General features: G+C 46.1%; 4 protein-coding genes across 4 annotated transcripts; 3 read left to right on the forward strand and 1 right to left on the reverse strand.

Annotated features, from left to right (window-relative positions):
* Positions 1-78: 78 nt before the first annotated feature.
* Positions 79-3825, forward strand: V1513DRAFT_449902 (uncharacterized protein). The gene is made up of 2 exons (XM_066898741.1): positions 79-3280; positions 3336-3825. The coding sequence occupies exons 1-2, from the start codon at positions 393-395 to the stop codon at positions 3568-3570; spliced, it is 3123 nt and encodes a 1040-aa protein (XP_066752025.1). The 5' UTR covers positions 79-392; the 3' UTR covers positions 3571-3825.
* Positions 3826-4044: 219 nt separating this feature from the next.
* V1513DRAFT_403585 (uncharacterized protein) lies at positions 4045-8610 on the reverse strand. Its single transcript, XM_066895561.1, has 4 exons — positions 7647-8610; positions 5189-7599; positions 4862-5135; positions 4045-4809 (listed from the first exon to the last, which is right to left on the reverse strand). Exons 1-4 carry the CDS (start codon positions 8461-8463, stop codon positions 4280-4282), a joined length of 4032 nt encoding a protein of 1343 aa, XP_066752026.1. The 5' UTR covers positions 8464-8610; the 3' UTR covers positions 4045-4279.
* A 982-nt stretch (positions 8611-9592) lies between these two features.
* Positions 9593-11961, forward strand: V1513DRAFT_449907 (uncharacterized protein). Its single transcript, XM_066898742.1, has 3 exons — positions 9593-10080; positions 10136-11622; positions 11675-11961. The coding sequence occupies exons 1-3, from the start codon at positions 9728-9730 to the stop codon at positions 11857-11859; spliced, it is 2025 nt and encodes a 674-aa protein (XP_066752027.1). The 5' UTR covers positions 9593-9727; the 3' UTR covers positions 11860-11961.
* A 2408-nt stretch (positions 11962-14369) lies between these two features.
* V1513DRAFT_472458 (uncharacterized protein) lies at positions 14370-14900 on the forward strand (the record flags this gene model as incomplete). Its single annotated transcript, XM_066900166.1, has 2 exons — positions 14370-14648; positions 14691-14900. Coding segments are annotated over 2 exons (489 nt in total), but the record flags the coding sequence as incomplete, so codon positions are not given.

Raw genomic sequence — 14900 nt, forward strand, 5'->3', positions numbered from 1 at the left:
TAACCCTGTGTAATGCTGGAACTTTCTGCATACAGTATTAAGGTTGTAATAAATGATACGTGCGTTAGCCACACAGCAGGACCGAGGGTTCCCTCGCACGTTCTCTATAGCATCTGGGACCATCTCGGTTTAGACAATATATTCTTCTTTATCTGGTTCATGTTCTATACCGCACTAATTTAGGTGTGGGATGCTAGTTTATTGTGTGAGATGCCATTTTATACTTTAGCGAATAAGTACGCTGTTTGTAACTGACGGCTTCTAGACTCTACGGCATCACAACAGTTGCCCCCTATGCTTATTGATCACACTGAGCCCTTAACTCCTACTATTTTATAGCACTTTCTATTACTGCGTTTGTAATATTAAGTAATATACAACACTATTACACCATGGTGACCCCCAATTTTACGGGAAATTACCGGCACGGCCGTCAAGTCAATCTTGCGAGATCATCCGCCTCATTTCACCGCAGTTCACAGTCAATCCTGAAAGACGCGTCAGCGGCACGCGCACAGCGCGAAGAGTTGCGGAAACGAGAGAGAGCAGCGATTACTATTCAATCGTTTTATCGCGGAAGGGAAGATATTGCGCAGGCACGGGACTCAGTGAGAGAAGAGTTTATTAGACTGGCAGGGCAACAGAGCATTGATATGAGTCCAAGCCATATTGCGGGGATGTTTGTCTTCTTTTTTGGGAAGGGTGCTTCAAGTAGATCGTTTCAGGATGACAGCCTTGTTCCACTGCTAGAGCGCATGCTTGGTAGTGATGGACAGGTACAGGAAATTGATGCCGGTCGGGCAAGGAAACTAGCAAGAGTCTTATTCGGATGTGTCAGAAACGAGACAAATCAGGAGATTCGAACTTCATGCTTGCGATTATTAAGGATTGTTCAGGCGAAGGTTCAGTTAGAAGACGTGATAAAATCGTATAGTTCTCTCATCTCAGGACTTCGTGATGGCAGCGCCTCAGCCAGATTTGTGGAGAACGTGATTATTGCAATTGAATCAACTCCGGATAAAGAGCGCGCACGTCTGGACTATGTTAAATATTTCTTGTCGACGCCACACCTGTTTGAGAATCTCGCTGATCTTCCTGTCCAGACGCAAGTCCAAGAATTGTTCGATTTTTCATGTGATATTATTCCAATTATAGCCAACCCGATTGTTCAACCTTCTATGGCAGCAACACTTTATGAATCCGAAGTAGAACAGGATGCAAGACTGCAGTGGCTCATGGCGAACATTCTCTATATGTGGCGTCATCAACCTTTGCCAATGGGTCCAATTCTGACCATTCCTCTCATGCGGGCTTTGTCCAATATTTTGCGGGGCTTATCCGTGAGTGCTAGCAAGCGCCTTTCTAAGGCCGTATCCAATTCGTCAGGATATATTGATCAGTTCGTGCTTGACAATCTTGAGGTGCTTAAAGAGCGACATAACATTGAAATGACAATTTCGCCAGTCACAAGCATGCTACACTCCAATGGCACTGTAGCAAACCTTGACGATTTGCTCGCGATATGTCTATATTTTGTCAGCTTGCTCCGGATATGGCCGTCGAAGAATAGTGAAATTCGCTACTTCCTATATCTTACTCCCGAATACACGCTACCTCTTTTCTTCAGGACATTGAAAGCCTCGCGTTTATTTGACACAATCATGTTCAAGAGCTCCGGGCCAGCAGTATCATCTGGTGCTGCAAGTCTTTGGACCCCAGCTGTGGATGATGAGTACCATGATATCGCCATTCAAGAATGGGAAATATTGTCACTTTTCCTGGATATTTGCTGGCACTGGATGATAATGACGGACGACGACGAGTTTTTTGACGAGACGCAGTATGGATTGTCATTATCGGACGTTCGAGACCTTGGGGTATTTCTGAAGATTTTGGTTTTCTTAATCGTGTGTAATGAGGACACGACCATCGTAATCCACCGTGGCCGACAAATTAAGATTGGAACCGGAGGTGATAATAATGTCGCGTTATCAAAGAGCAGCGCTTTAACACTAAATAAGATCAAGGCAAATGCGATTGGAATTATGCGTCAGTTGTTCTATCGTGACTCTCGGCGAAGTTTCCTGGATAGGAAATATTGGTTAATGGCAGATCGCATCGATATTCCCACATTTACAATGCAAGCAGTTATTGACGAAGACAGAATGGATCAGTATTTTGAACAAAATGTGCTGGATATCAGTGGTGATACGTCCGAATCGGAACTTGATGAGTCCGAAACTGCACTGGGGTCATCCTCTGCGCGTCGAGACCTACGTACAAGAATGATGGTCACGCCTAGGATTGAAATTCTGCAGAAGATCCCGTTCGTACTCCCATTTGAGTCTAGGGTCGAGATTTTTGAGCGCTCGTTGGACTATGACCGTGCGAAGAATGGATTGGACCGTGACTATGAACTGCGCTGGCGCAGGCATAAAGCTGAGATTCGACGAACACATATGCTTGAAGACGCTTTTAGTCAGCTCAATGGCCTTAGAAGCGAGCTGAAGTCACTTATTGGCATTACGTTTGTGAATGACTTCGGTGTCGAAGCTGGAATCGATGGCGGTGGAATCACGAAGGAATTCTTGGTCGGCGTTTGCAAGGAGGGATTCGATCCAGCCAAAGGACTGTTCTTGGAGAATAGTCAGAATATGCTGTATCCCAACCCTGCAGCGACAAGCCCTGAGCAGTTGCAGTATTTCGAATTTCTTGGACGTGTCATTGGTAAGGCGTTGTATCAAGGGATTTTAGTGGAAGTTTCATTCGCCCAATTCTTTCTCAGCAAGTGGCAAGTGCAAAATAACACTGTATTTGGCAACGGCTTCCGCAATACATTCGACGATTTGTGGAGCCTGGATCCCGAGTTGTATCGTGGTTTGATCAAACTTAAGAAGTACCAAGGCGACGTTGAATCTGATTTTGGACTCAATTTCACGATAACGAACTCGCATAATCGCACAGTTGACCTCATCCGGGATGGTGCTCACGTCCCTGTGACTGCGGCGAATAGACTACAGTACATCCACGAAGTCGCGAATTACAAGTTGAACAAGGAACTTTATCGACAGACACAAGCTTTTTTGTTTGGGATGAACGATTTGCTATCACCGACGTGGTTGGTTATGTTCAGTCCGAACGAAATGCAGACATTGGTTGGCGGAGCGGCGCTGCCGATTGATATTGGAGATTGGAAGAAAAATACTGTGTACGGTGGATTTTACGAGAAAGATCTCACCATCACATATTTCTGGGAGGTTATCGAGGAGCTAAAAGATGAGTAAGTGTTCGCAACAAACTTTCAGTTTGGGAAGATGTTGTTAACTGTTGTTCAGGGAAGTTCGGAGTGTGCTCAAGTTTGTGACGTCAGTTTCCCGGGCACCTTTGCAAGGATTCGCTTCGCTTAAGCCATCATTTACGATCCGCGAGTCCGGTCTGGCTCAAGACCGCCTTCCGACCGCATCTACCTGTGTGAACATGTTGAAACTCCCTCGATATGAAACAAAAGAAAAATTGAAGAGCAAACTAATGTTCGCAGTCACGGCGGGTGCCGGATTTGATTTATCTTAAATGTTGTTTTGAACTGCATAATGACAATCTGTTCATTGCTTTATGGGTGTAATTTGGGAAACGAGTTGCATTTTTCTCAGGTGCTTGGTTATTATGATTTTGTTGGTTTAGTGGCTTTGCTGTTTTTGTTATTGGCGGGTTAAATGTTGATATTTGGTGTAAGTTAATATTTGTGAATTGGAGTATATATTATTACTGTATGTCATGCAGAGGAGTACATATTTTGGTATCGCAATAAAATATATATCTAAAGCATTTTAAGAACTTGTTTGTGATCGTAATAGTCTTAAGGCTTATGATATTTATTACGACGCAGTATCTCTCGCTAGTTTAATACTACCTACAAGAGCCATTATGAATCATAATCCCTCAACGCCAAGGTCCAACAGGATAGCTCGTTGTACGTCATTTACGACCTCTCCGTTGTAAGGTACGCTCTGTGTCAGCCTGGAGACCCCACGGCTGGCAGTGACTACGATAATTCAGATATCATGCGAATGAATATATTTTACATGGCACATAATACTTTTTAATTAACAGATGAAAATGCTGAGACGCCAATAACTATGACATAATAAGCTCCCCGTCACTGGCCAAGTCCCAATGCCTTACTGAAATCAATTTCTAATAATACAATAATATGACAAATTGTATTATACATAATCTACACTATTGTATTATTCTCAATCTTCAATAACACACTAGATATTTATATTGCGCGAGCCTCTACATGTGATTCCGTATCCGTGTGCATGCTTTCCGTCTCGTCCGATCGCTGAGAAATAGTCTCTGCACTACTAGCTCGTCGTGACGACTTCGTTGCCAATATGCGTCTCGGTTCTGAATTCGACGCACATTTTTTTCCCGCCATCAGAGAACTCAAGTTCATATTCACGAATTTAGATGATGCCGCAATGATCTGCTGCGCGCGACGGACCGTACCAGTCAGCGATAAATCTGCTTGCTTATACGTCTGCGTATAAACATTCAGGGCAGTTTTCTCCAGCCCTTCACCTGATATTCCTGTCGGATCAGTCGACGCATTCGCTGGTGCAGGCTCTGTTATTCCGTGAATAGTTAATCCGCGCAAGTCATGCTTGGGACACCAGATCATGGGCGTCACGGCTCCTGTCTCCGAGCCGAGCTTAACAATCGAGACACTATCCCTTCGAGTACTTTTCACTGGTTGGACGTCGAAGCCGAATTTATAGTGCGCTTTGAACGCACAACCAATGTGAACTGGATAATTGATTAGCAAGTTGGTTGCCTATAAATATGCTACAAGACTTACATGGAACATGGCAAACAGCACATGAACTACAGGCCCCTTTCTGCAGACGACAGATGTCACAAACATCCAGGAACCTGGTCTTCGGAATCAACCCTATGCCTTCAACTGCGTTCATTGTGTACGAGTCTGTAAACTTGATTTCCGGTGTCCAGACAGCACACAGGACGTGCATCCAGTTATTTCCAGAAGTGACCTTGAGGGGGTCGCGCGGCAACTTGTCGGCGTGAGGTATACCTTCACATAGTTGTGCCGGACAAAGTGCACACTCGTACGTCTACATGACGTTAATAACACACCCAACGACAAACTATTTCACTAATGGCGTACCATTGAATCGCGAGGATTTCTGTCATTTTGACAAGGCTCACAAAGCCACTTCTTCTTCGCATCACGAACGCCGTAACAGGACCTATGAACACACATGTGGCAACCGTGGCATCGCAGCAGCTTCTCGCGAGGTTGGGCACTGCCGCATACCCCACATTCCAACAACAAGGCGGTCGAGTCGGGAGTAAGTGTTCCTTTCTTCTTGGACGTGCTAAGTCCAGAGGTAGGCTTCCCATTTGCAATAGACGCTGACCCGGCAGATCGTTTTACGGTAGTCTTCTTATTCTCCTGCTGATGTAGCATATCGGCATTTCTGTCGCCTTCGACCTCGGATTCAAAATCTATTAGACCAAAGGGTTCATCAGATTCGTACTTATTTCCTTCCTCCAGCTCTCGCAGGAGTTCCTCTTCGACTCTTCGTTTCTGACCCCCGGAGCCGCGCTGCGTCGACTTTTTGAGCACCTCAATAGGATCCTCCCACACCACTGCATATCGACGCCACAATTCCGCACATCGGAGACATAGCGCAATAGTCGGATTTGTCTTGGCAACAGGATATCCTGGGGCCCTGCGCCACGCGCGTGATTTTGTGGTCTTGCAGAACTTGCAGCTGAACGCTTGTTTCTGATTTCTGCATTTTTCCATGTCATATGCCGAGTCGTCTTGGGAGTCGGCTACATGGTCGACAAGTGGCTGCGAGTGAGATGTCGATGGCATTGTGGGTTTAGTTGCTGATTCGTCTCCTTTGGCTTTAGTGACATCTTTCTTTCGCCTTCGGCCCTCAAAGTGATCCCATATTGCGTGGCCGTTCGGAGTCTTCTTCCAAAGGTAGTAAAATCGCACAACGTCTGCAGATGAGACAGTACCGACCGCTCTGCATACAGGATGAAGTTCGGATCCATATTTACGTACACCATCTTCAAATCGCTTCACTTCAGCTGGCGTCAAGGTGGGCTCCCTAAGACTTTTGCGCGTAAATTTCGAGACCAGTTCAAGAGCTTTCTCTGAGTCGAAGTTACAAGCCATTAGAGCGCCAATGGAACTGTCAACAAAATTTGGAGATGTTGAGGTCATGGAAATAGCTGTGGCATATGGTTTAGTTTGTTCTAAAAACTCCTTTATTCTGGATTCTGGAACGGTTGCAGGAGTCTTCCACAGTAAGGTGGCCGTGTCGTCTCCCCCGCGCTCGACGTAGCCAATCGGCTTCTCCTGTACCCATGGGCCGTCCGAGAGCGATAATGGTCGACCATATGGAGTATTCGGCGTTGTACTATCAGAAGCAGGTGAATTGTCTTCCATATTGGCTGTTGAAACAGGAGTGGCATTCTTCTTGGTGTATATCCGATATGTTTTCTTCTTTTTTACCTTCGTCGGATCAGGTTCAACAAACTGTACAGGTCGTCCACCCCAGTCTGGAACGACAGCCTGGTGCTTGTTACCGATCCGCGACGCCGCATGCGGATAGATTCGATCGTTGTTGTCGAGAACTTCTTCCAGCTTGCAGTGAATGCCGAGATATCGATATGGCCACAACGACAATTCTTTCTTCTGCTCGTTGGTGAGCTTGCTGTCAGAAATTTTAAACTCAGCCGCTGGATGCGGCTTGAATTCATCAAGGTCCTCTGCACCAGCAATAACTGTTAGGGAATTTGTCGAAGAGTCGCTAGACTCATTTTCGCCCTGCGACTGTCCATTATGAAGGTCGTCAACTTCGTCGCCAGTTCCCGGAAGAAGCTTGCCCTTGCTCTCAGCCATCTTGCGCTCTTGATCGCGACTGCAAACTGCACAAGCCCATGCAAATCCACGAGTAGGTTTTTTTGTCAGCGGCGGTCGAACGCAGCTCATATGGTAGTCATTACCACAAACTGCACAGCAGACGGATTCGTCTGGAGGACACCATTGTTCACATCGTGTGCAGTTCCTTGCCGCGCTACTGAGATCCTTTCCACGTCCAATTTCCATAACGCCATATTTGACTCTTTCACGCAATACCTTGCCAAATTCTTCTGGAACGTTGAGAATTTTCTCAGTTGGAATCATCTCGTATAATCGACAGATATACCTGTCGTATAATTTGTCAAACCAGAAATGATCAGGAACTTTCCTATATTCGACGAGATCTTTGATGTGGGCAGGGTGCATCACGACACATTTTCCTCGTATGCTGAGCAGTGGACAAATATCGGAATGCATGGTCGCGAAAAGCAGACGAGAGTCATTGGAGCGCGTCGGAATGTCCTTCGGCCGGTAGAACCAGTTGATCCGTAGCTGATAGACATCGAGTATGGAATACGACGATCCAGAGAGCGTGGCGGATTTTTGAGATGACGATTCAGGCCGTTCGACGAATTCCATTATCCTGCCTATGTAGTAGGGTTCGCTAGGCGGTTCTGAGACGAGATATATGCAATCTGATATTAGGTTAGCACATAACCAGATCTTAAAAAATGTTGCGTACCATTTGGCGCATATGTACTTCCATTACTGAGTGTAAGTACTCCATCCTTTGTTATTCGTGCGTCGGTGAAATCAAGCATGTTGGTGAAAACCTCAACCTTGCTAGAGGACAACCGCCGCAATGGAAACTCGGTCGATTTTGTGTTCGATTTCGTAGGGGCCGGACTCGAACTTTTGCTCTTGACACTACTAGCGCTCCTGCTTCTACCTCCTGTTCCATTGGTGGTAGTAGCACTGGATGATCCAGGACCCTGACGTGTCAGAAACCCCTTACTCTTCCCCATGCTAGGAGTCGTTCCGTTCACGCTGTCTCCGTTACCAAGTAAACGTCTCTTTACTGTAGGCGTAGTGTGACTTTCAGACTTCAGTAGGAGTCTGTGTGGGGTCTTGCTTGTTACTGGTGGCGTGCTGGGTGAAGACTTGGACAGCTTCCGTTTATTAGAGCCCGGTTGAGTACGACACTCCTTCAAACCAGCCCCTTTCGTTCGCGATCCTTGGCCCCTTGCTCGATGAACTGGATGAGCGGGAATTTCGTCATCCTCCGTATCCTCGTTGTAGTTCACATGTCCCGCGCGGCCACGGTACCGTGTCCCGTACGGCGACCCTTCGCTAGGTTCCTGCCCATGCGTAGCAACGGCCATAGTCGAATTCGCGTTGCCGGACTCATTCCGTAAGCCACCGTTCAAGCTAGATTGCCTAGATGCTACTAATTCGCTTCCAGGATCCATGGAGACTGTCGAGGGAGAGCGGATTGTGCCTGGTTGCTGAGAAGCGACCTCAATGCCGGGAAGGTCGCCGTCTGGCGGCGAAGACGACATTGCGTGCTACTCTATGACGCGAATTGCCGCTATGTTTGCGGAACTGCGGCAGAATGATCGTAAATGACGTAGAATATTCACCGGAGTCCACGACTGTAGCTGTTACAGTGTGCGTGGAAGTGGGATATCGGGAGAGGTAGGTGGGTGTGTCGTAGAAATTAAAAGGAAGTTCCGAGTCAGATCACGATTTTTTTATTTAATTTTTGAGAGCAGCACAAAGTATCAGAGCCATATCCAAATGCTAAACTCGCAAATACAGTGTATTTTCATGGTTTTCGACGACTTGTACCGACAATTATATTTTAAGTATTTATGGAAATATATTCATTACGTTGGAATTTCTTAAGTTGCACCGAAGACGTGCAAAGCGGTCCGATAAAACACAATCAAAAATTTATGGTAGATCGGGACGTTCATAACAGCGAATAATATACTCTATAGTTAATGTACTTCGTGAATACATGAACGAGGGGCCCAGCTGCTCCCTAGACCAAGAATCTTGGCCGCATTGATCGATATGGAAGTCAAAGATGCCGGTTCTTCAGTTGCCAGAAAAATAATCAGAAGAATTGCGTAGAAATATTGCGTATCGGTCGATAGAAGACAAATATCGTGGCGAACAACAACACTAATGCGACTGAGCCGAGGATATTCTTCAGACAAGGTGATCGCAGATGACACACTACACAGACCTCCAGTCACATTATATTACTCCCGCTGCAACTGTGCAATTATCATCACGAGCTCAGCATTTGCAGCTCTCCAGTTAACTCATGTTGCAAGCAATACGTAGAAAAGAGTCTGCTGCAGCAAGTAGTCTGAAATCCGTCTTGAGGTTCACTAAATCCTGCCGAGGTTGAGATTCCAACTGATAATTGAGTACTGACGGGCACGCTGATTATTGTGGATATCGCTCACCACAATCGCATATTATGTACGCGACCTATCGTCAAATGTTGTTCGTAAACGCAGGTATGCAAACATTAACTCTCGGGGATAATTGGCAGGGATCCGGTATTATATTGAAGTGAGAACCTGACGAGTCGTCATTGCCTGGGAACTTGAAGCAAAAAGTCCGGGTAAGTCTGGAAGAGGGTAGGTTAACAACACCCAACCAATATCTTTAATATTAAGATATGACCCCACGACTTATATCTCTCGTAGTATTGAGTCAGCATCCCTTTAAACCTAGGCAATTGTTATTCTACCGCAAAACCCTACTGAAGGACGCTTGCATTCTACAGTACAGCATCGTATTGTTGTCATGGAACGCCCTCCGAGCTCGGCTGCACGCGTCACTAGACGGACTTCGATGCAACCTCCATCTACCGTGTCGCACTCGCCCTCGCCAGCTCGGTCGCGGATGTCAAGGTCTTCCTCTGTCTACTCCAGATCTCCATCTGCTGCTGGCACGATGTCTCCCAGACCGCCATCAGCTCGCGGATATGTTGACGAGCCTGCCGAGTTTGGCGTTGGTGATCTCGTTTACGTCCCAGGTGGTTTGCGCGGTGTCGTGCTGTACATCGGACAAGTGGCTGGAAAGAATGGCGAGTTCGCTGGTGTTGACCTTCTAGGCCCAGATGCAGAGAAAGGGAAGAACAATGGGACAGTTAATGGGTATGTCAAATTCATCTTGTTCTTGGTGTAGTGATCAGAAAGCCAACCGTCTCAGTGTCAGGTATTTCAACCCCTCACATACAACATCTGGCATCTTTGTCCCACTTGCAAAGCTAAGTACAACCCCTCCGGATACGACGACTCCAACAGGTACCCCGCGACCAAGCTCAGTCTTATCGTCACGCGCACCTTCAAGAGGATCCAGCTTGGCTGATCGTGCGAAATCTCCGATGAAGTCAGCAAGTGCAACTTCAACAGGTGGATTTCAGACCCCTGGACGACGTACGTCACTAGCAAATATGGCTCCGTCGGGCCGCACTTCGCGAACAAACATGAACAGACCATCTCTTTTCTTTTCACCGCCATCGACTTCGCAATCCCTATCTACGCCTCCGCGAAAATTCACCCCTACCGTTGCGAAGCAAAAATCCACCATAGCAACAGCACCAGGTACAGCCTCTCGTTTGTCGCGTTCAAGCATGTCAGCCATGTCAGCCGGTGCTTCTGACGATGACACTGAATCCGACAACGTCAGTAAGTCGTCAGCTCTCGATGACCACTTCAATGCAGAAATCACAGCGCTACGATTGGAATTAGAGCGGACATCAGCAAAGTTACAAGCCAAAGAGGGGGAATTTACAAAACAGAGCGCGATCTTGCTGGACATGGAGAACACGCTAGCTGAATTCCAAGCTCTCTCGGAAACACCGAAGAATGCCTTAAGTGATGCCGAAGGGGACATTCAGCCTCCTACACAGCGAGAGCTCGATTTACGGACATTATTACAAGATAAAGATGCGAAACTCGAGGCGCTGCAGTTAGAACTCGATAGCAAGAGAAATGAGTTTCGCGATACAATGGAAACACTTGAACAGGCCAATCTCGCAAGCATGCATGTGTATGAAGCACAACTGGAGGAATTAAGGAGTCAAATACAAGCGGCGAGTGGCGTTGTTGGTGACATTCAGCCTTTGGAGACCATGATCTTGGAACTAGAAACAGGTTTGGAAGATGCTCGCATAATCGAAAAAGAGGTTCGTGAGGAACTAGAGGTCGCTAGAATGACCATTGCAGAAAAGGAGGAGGAAATCAAGAAGCTGAAACAGCAGTTAAGCTCTGTTGCTACAGGGGCTGGCTTGGTTTCCAATTTGTCGTTCGGAGGCGATGAACTTCGTGAAGAACTTGTGAACGAGAAAAATGCACACGAAAAGTTGGAGCAAGAAGTCACACAGTTGGAACTGTTAATTGAAAGCAAAGTCTTCCGTGAACAAGAACTTGAGAAAGAGTTGGTGCAACTTAGAGAGCAACTCTCAGCTGCCCTGGATTCTCTGCGGAACGAGAAGGCGCAGAATGAGACCTTACAAGAGCAGTTGCAGCATCCCCGAGACGTACTGGTTCCAGCACTGCCAAAGACGCCAGCAGTCGCGAAGGCGCCATTAAAACCTACATCTAATATCTCGTTGAATGGAAATGGCGGCTATGGCAAGTCAGAGAATATACACACTGGTGGTGCTCTTTGGTGTGAGATATGTGAGACAGAGGGTGTGTACAATGATACTTGATTACGTCGTGTAAGCTGACTTGACCTATTCAGGACACGATATCATCGATTGCAAAGCTGGAGGTTACGGAAGCGCGGTTACCGGAAAACCCGGGCCAGGTGCTATGTCTGGCAGTCGACCATCTCTAATGAAAACAGAGCCAGTCAAGAAATTATGGTGCGCATTGTGTGAGCGTGATGGCCATGCTAGTATGGACTGTCCCTATGATGGACTTTAATTATTATATAAAGCGAGAGTAGAGTTGATGATAAGCTTGTAATACATACATCTTGTAGAGTAGCTTGTAATACTATCCCATAATATATTAATTGCACGTGAATTATCAGATGCGTCTACATGTTTCCAGCTCCATCCAAGTCCCCGTCATTTGGCAGCTTGTGTGTAGAATGACGACAAATTTGCTCACGTCGTTGGGCAATCGCAAAATTTGCCAGACGAAACTGCACTGCAATTTCCTATGAACCGCTTAATAATTTACCTAAATCTTCAAAAGAGAGCAGCTCAGAAAGCGAGTTCGCAGTGATAGTTTATTGGACTTGGACATTAATCAGATGATCTTCGCTCAAATATCACCCGTTAAGTCTATGAAGTGTATGTCATACAATGCTACAAATTACTACAAACGGGATAGTTTTCGCCAGCCTGTGTAGCCTGGCATTAAGGCTGGTTCGAATGCGGATATCCGCCATTTTTGTCGAATAAATCCGCTTTGAATCCGCCACGATCGTATAAATCTACTAACTTTACGCTAGCCAAACTAGGTTAGACAGTTGCCTTTCGAAGTTTAGTGCCGAATATTGTTCGTTATTCCGAACTTTGACACAATTAGGCGTTATAATGCCACTATAAACTATGGAACAGCCTAAAGACTTTTCTGATATAGATCGATATTTGGACACAACCGCGAGTCATAGTAAGTGATAAGAAGCAGGCCAATTGGCTGTGCGACTGGTGGCGAAGGCATAAAGATGAATGTCCACAAATGGCCAAGGCAGCAAGAGATTACCTTGCTATTCCCGCGTCAGAAGTCTCCATGGAAAGGCTGTTCAACTCGGGCCGAGACCTATTGGGTGTTCGTAGACTCTCATTAAGCGGAGAAACAATGATGATCTTAATCTGATGGATAATATGTATAGAGAATAGGTTGATATAACTGTTGACAGTACAAAGAGAACAATAAATATACAGCGATGACCTTGTAGGCTCAGCAACGTAATCCTAAATATCGATATTGTGGATCTTCCAAGCGCAACTCCGACCTCTAGGGGAGGATACGATTTGCGATTAATCGTTATTTGTATTCGTAAAGTCAAAATACGATTACTATACGAGTCCATGTGGAACTTTACGATAAACTATACGAGCGCTGAGGTTGGTTACTCGCAATACACGTGACTTCATTTTCTGCCCTGCAATGCACACGTAGAGGACAAACAAATAAAATTGAATAAAAAGACACAAATTTGCCATTCAGCTGCAGTTGAATAGTGGTCTGCAAGTAAAGTAAGCTTTCTCATAGTTCCTGACTCCATCGAATGCCATCTTGACCCTAGCAGTCCTCTTCCGCCACTAAATAATCTCTCAAGGCCACTTCAGAGGCTGGAATTGCAAGATAGTCTCTGTCCGCTCCTGCCATTCTCGGATATCCATCTTTGTAGGGCCCTCCACCACCTTGGCAACCATCCCAGTTCAATAGCGTCGAGAGCTACTGTCTCTTCGTCAAAGTGGTTGTCAATATCGGATCGCTGGGGCCCAACTTTGAGAGCATGCGAGACCATAAGCTGGGCTTCTCAGCAATAACAAGTTGTCAAGCGAACGGCAAATGATAAGTAACAGATTCAAGAGTTCGTTCGTAGTATGTTTAACAAGACAACCGCGTTCCACGCGTTGTCAGGGTAAATTTTATTAGGCCATACCTAATTAGGAATACGATTACTATACGATTCTTTTGTAGACTACACGATTACTTTACGATTAGGTTCTCAATCTTGCGATTAACTTTACGAATAATAGTAAATTTTGACGTTACCGTAATCGTATCCACCCACCCTTACGGCGACTTCGTACATACATAATTAGCTAATTACATATCTGCCATATCCGCCATCCGTGGACAGCCCTAATATGTTTTACCGGCAATATCTGTTCCTCCATTCTCGCCAACTTGCTCTGTACGCAGCTACAATATCTGAACTAAAATTGTGGTGACTGAAAAAGTCCCGGGATGTGTCTGAGTCAAGGTTAGGGACAACTTCTCAGTAGGGCTGGGCTGGGTTAGGGCACAGTCGATTTGTGTGCGTGCGACTTGTTCTAGCGTGTGGCAGTGCCGCAATAACTACAACGGCTAATGTGGCTGAAACCCATCGTGGCAGCCCCATCAACGGGCGAAGGCACTTGTCCTTTTCTATGCTCCTAAATCCCCCGATCAGATCGTTAACAAGACCCCGTTTCACAATTGCATGGTATTGATGGCCGACGATAGTTTACCAGATTATAAAGCGCTTTGGAAACAGCAATCAGAGTTGCTGAGGCGCACGACTTTTGAGGAATTTATTCGAGCCTGCCATAATTTCTTATCCCTACAGCTAAAGGTTGGAGATAAAGCTCTCTCCGCGAAAGGGACGTTGACAAAGCCCACTGGGAGACTTTGTCCTCAGCGGCTTCGAAATTGGGCAGATTGCTTGGACAGCCAACAGCAGCTTTACAACTCCGTTCGCAAATTCCTACATGTCTGAGGAAGATGCACCACGACTATTTTCATCTGCCCATTTGCTAGAAGACCTCGGACGAGAGAATTGTAGCCAGCCGCTACGAAGTGCAAAAGATTTGGAGACTTTTGAGCGATTAGCTGTTGAAAATAATGTGCGGGCTGTGATTGCGGAGCTATGCAAGATCCCCGACGCTCGGGAGGAATTTAAACTCGAAGATGGAGTCCAGTTCGACAACCATCCCAGTGCTCTGGCCGATGCTGAATTTGACAGGCCAGATGTTGATGATCAATCGATTGTTCGACGGCCTAGACCTGATATATACTTCTACCGGGTGTAGGCGAACACTAACACCCTAATCACTACCGGAGAATATAAACCGCCCCACAAGCTCTCAGTGGAGAATCTTCGCACTGGACTACGGCCGATGGATTTCTACGAAAAAGTAGTCCAAACAGTGAAAGTACCTACGAATAAGGATGAGAGATTGAGGTACAATGCAGAACAGCTGACTGGGTCGGCTCTTGCGCAACAATACAATGTCATGATC

Source organism: Lipomyces chichibuensis, assembly GCF_038497645.1.
Source record: "Lipomyces chichibuensis strain CBS 12929 unplaced genomic scaffold V1513scaffold_32, whole genome shotgun sequence".
NCBI classification, from domain to species: domain Eukaryota; kingdom Fungi; phylum Ascomycota; class Lipomycetes; order Lipomycetales; family Lipomycetaceae; genus Lipomyces; species Lipomyces chichibuensis.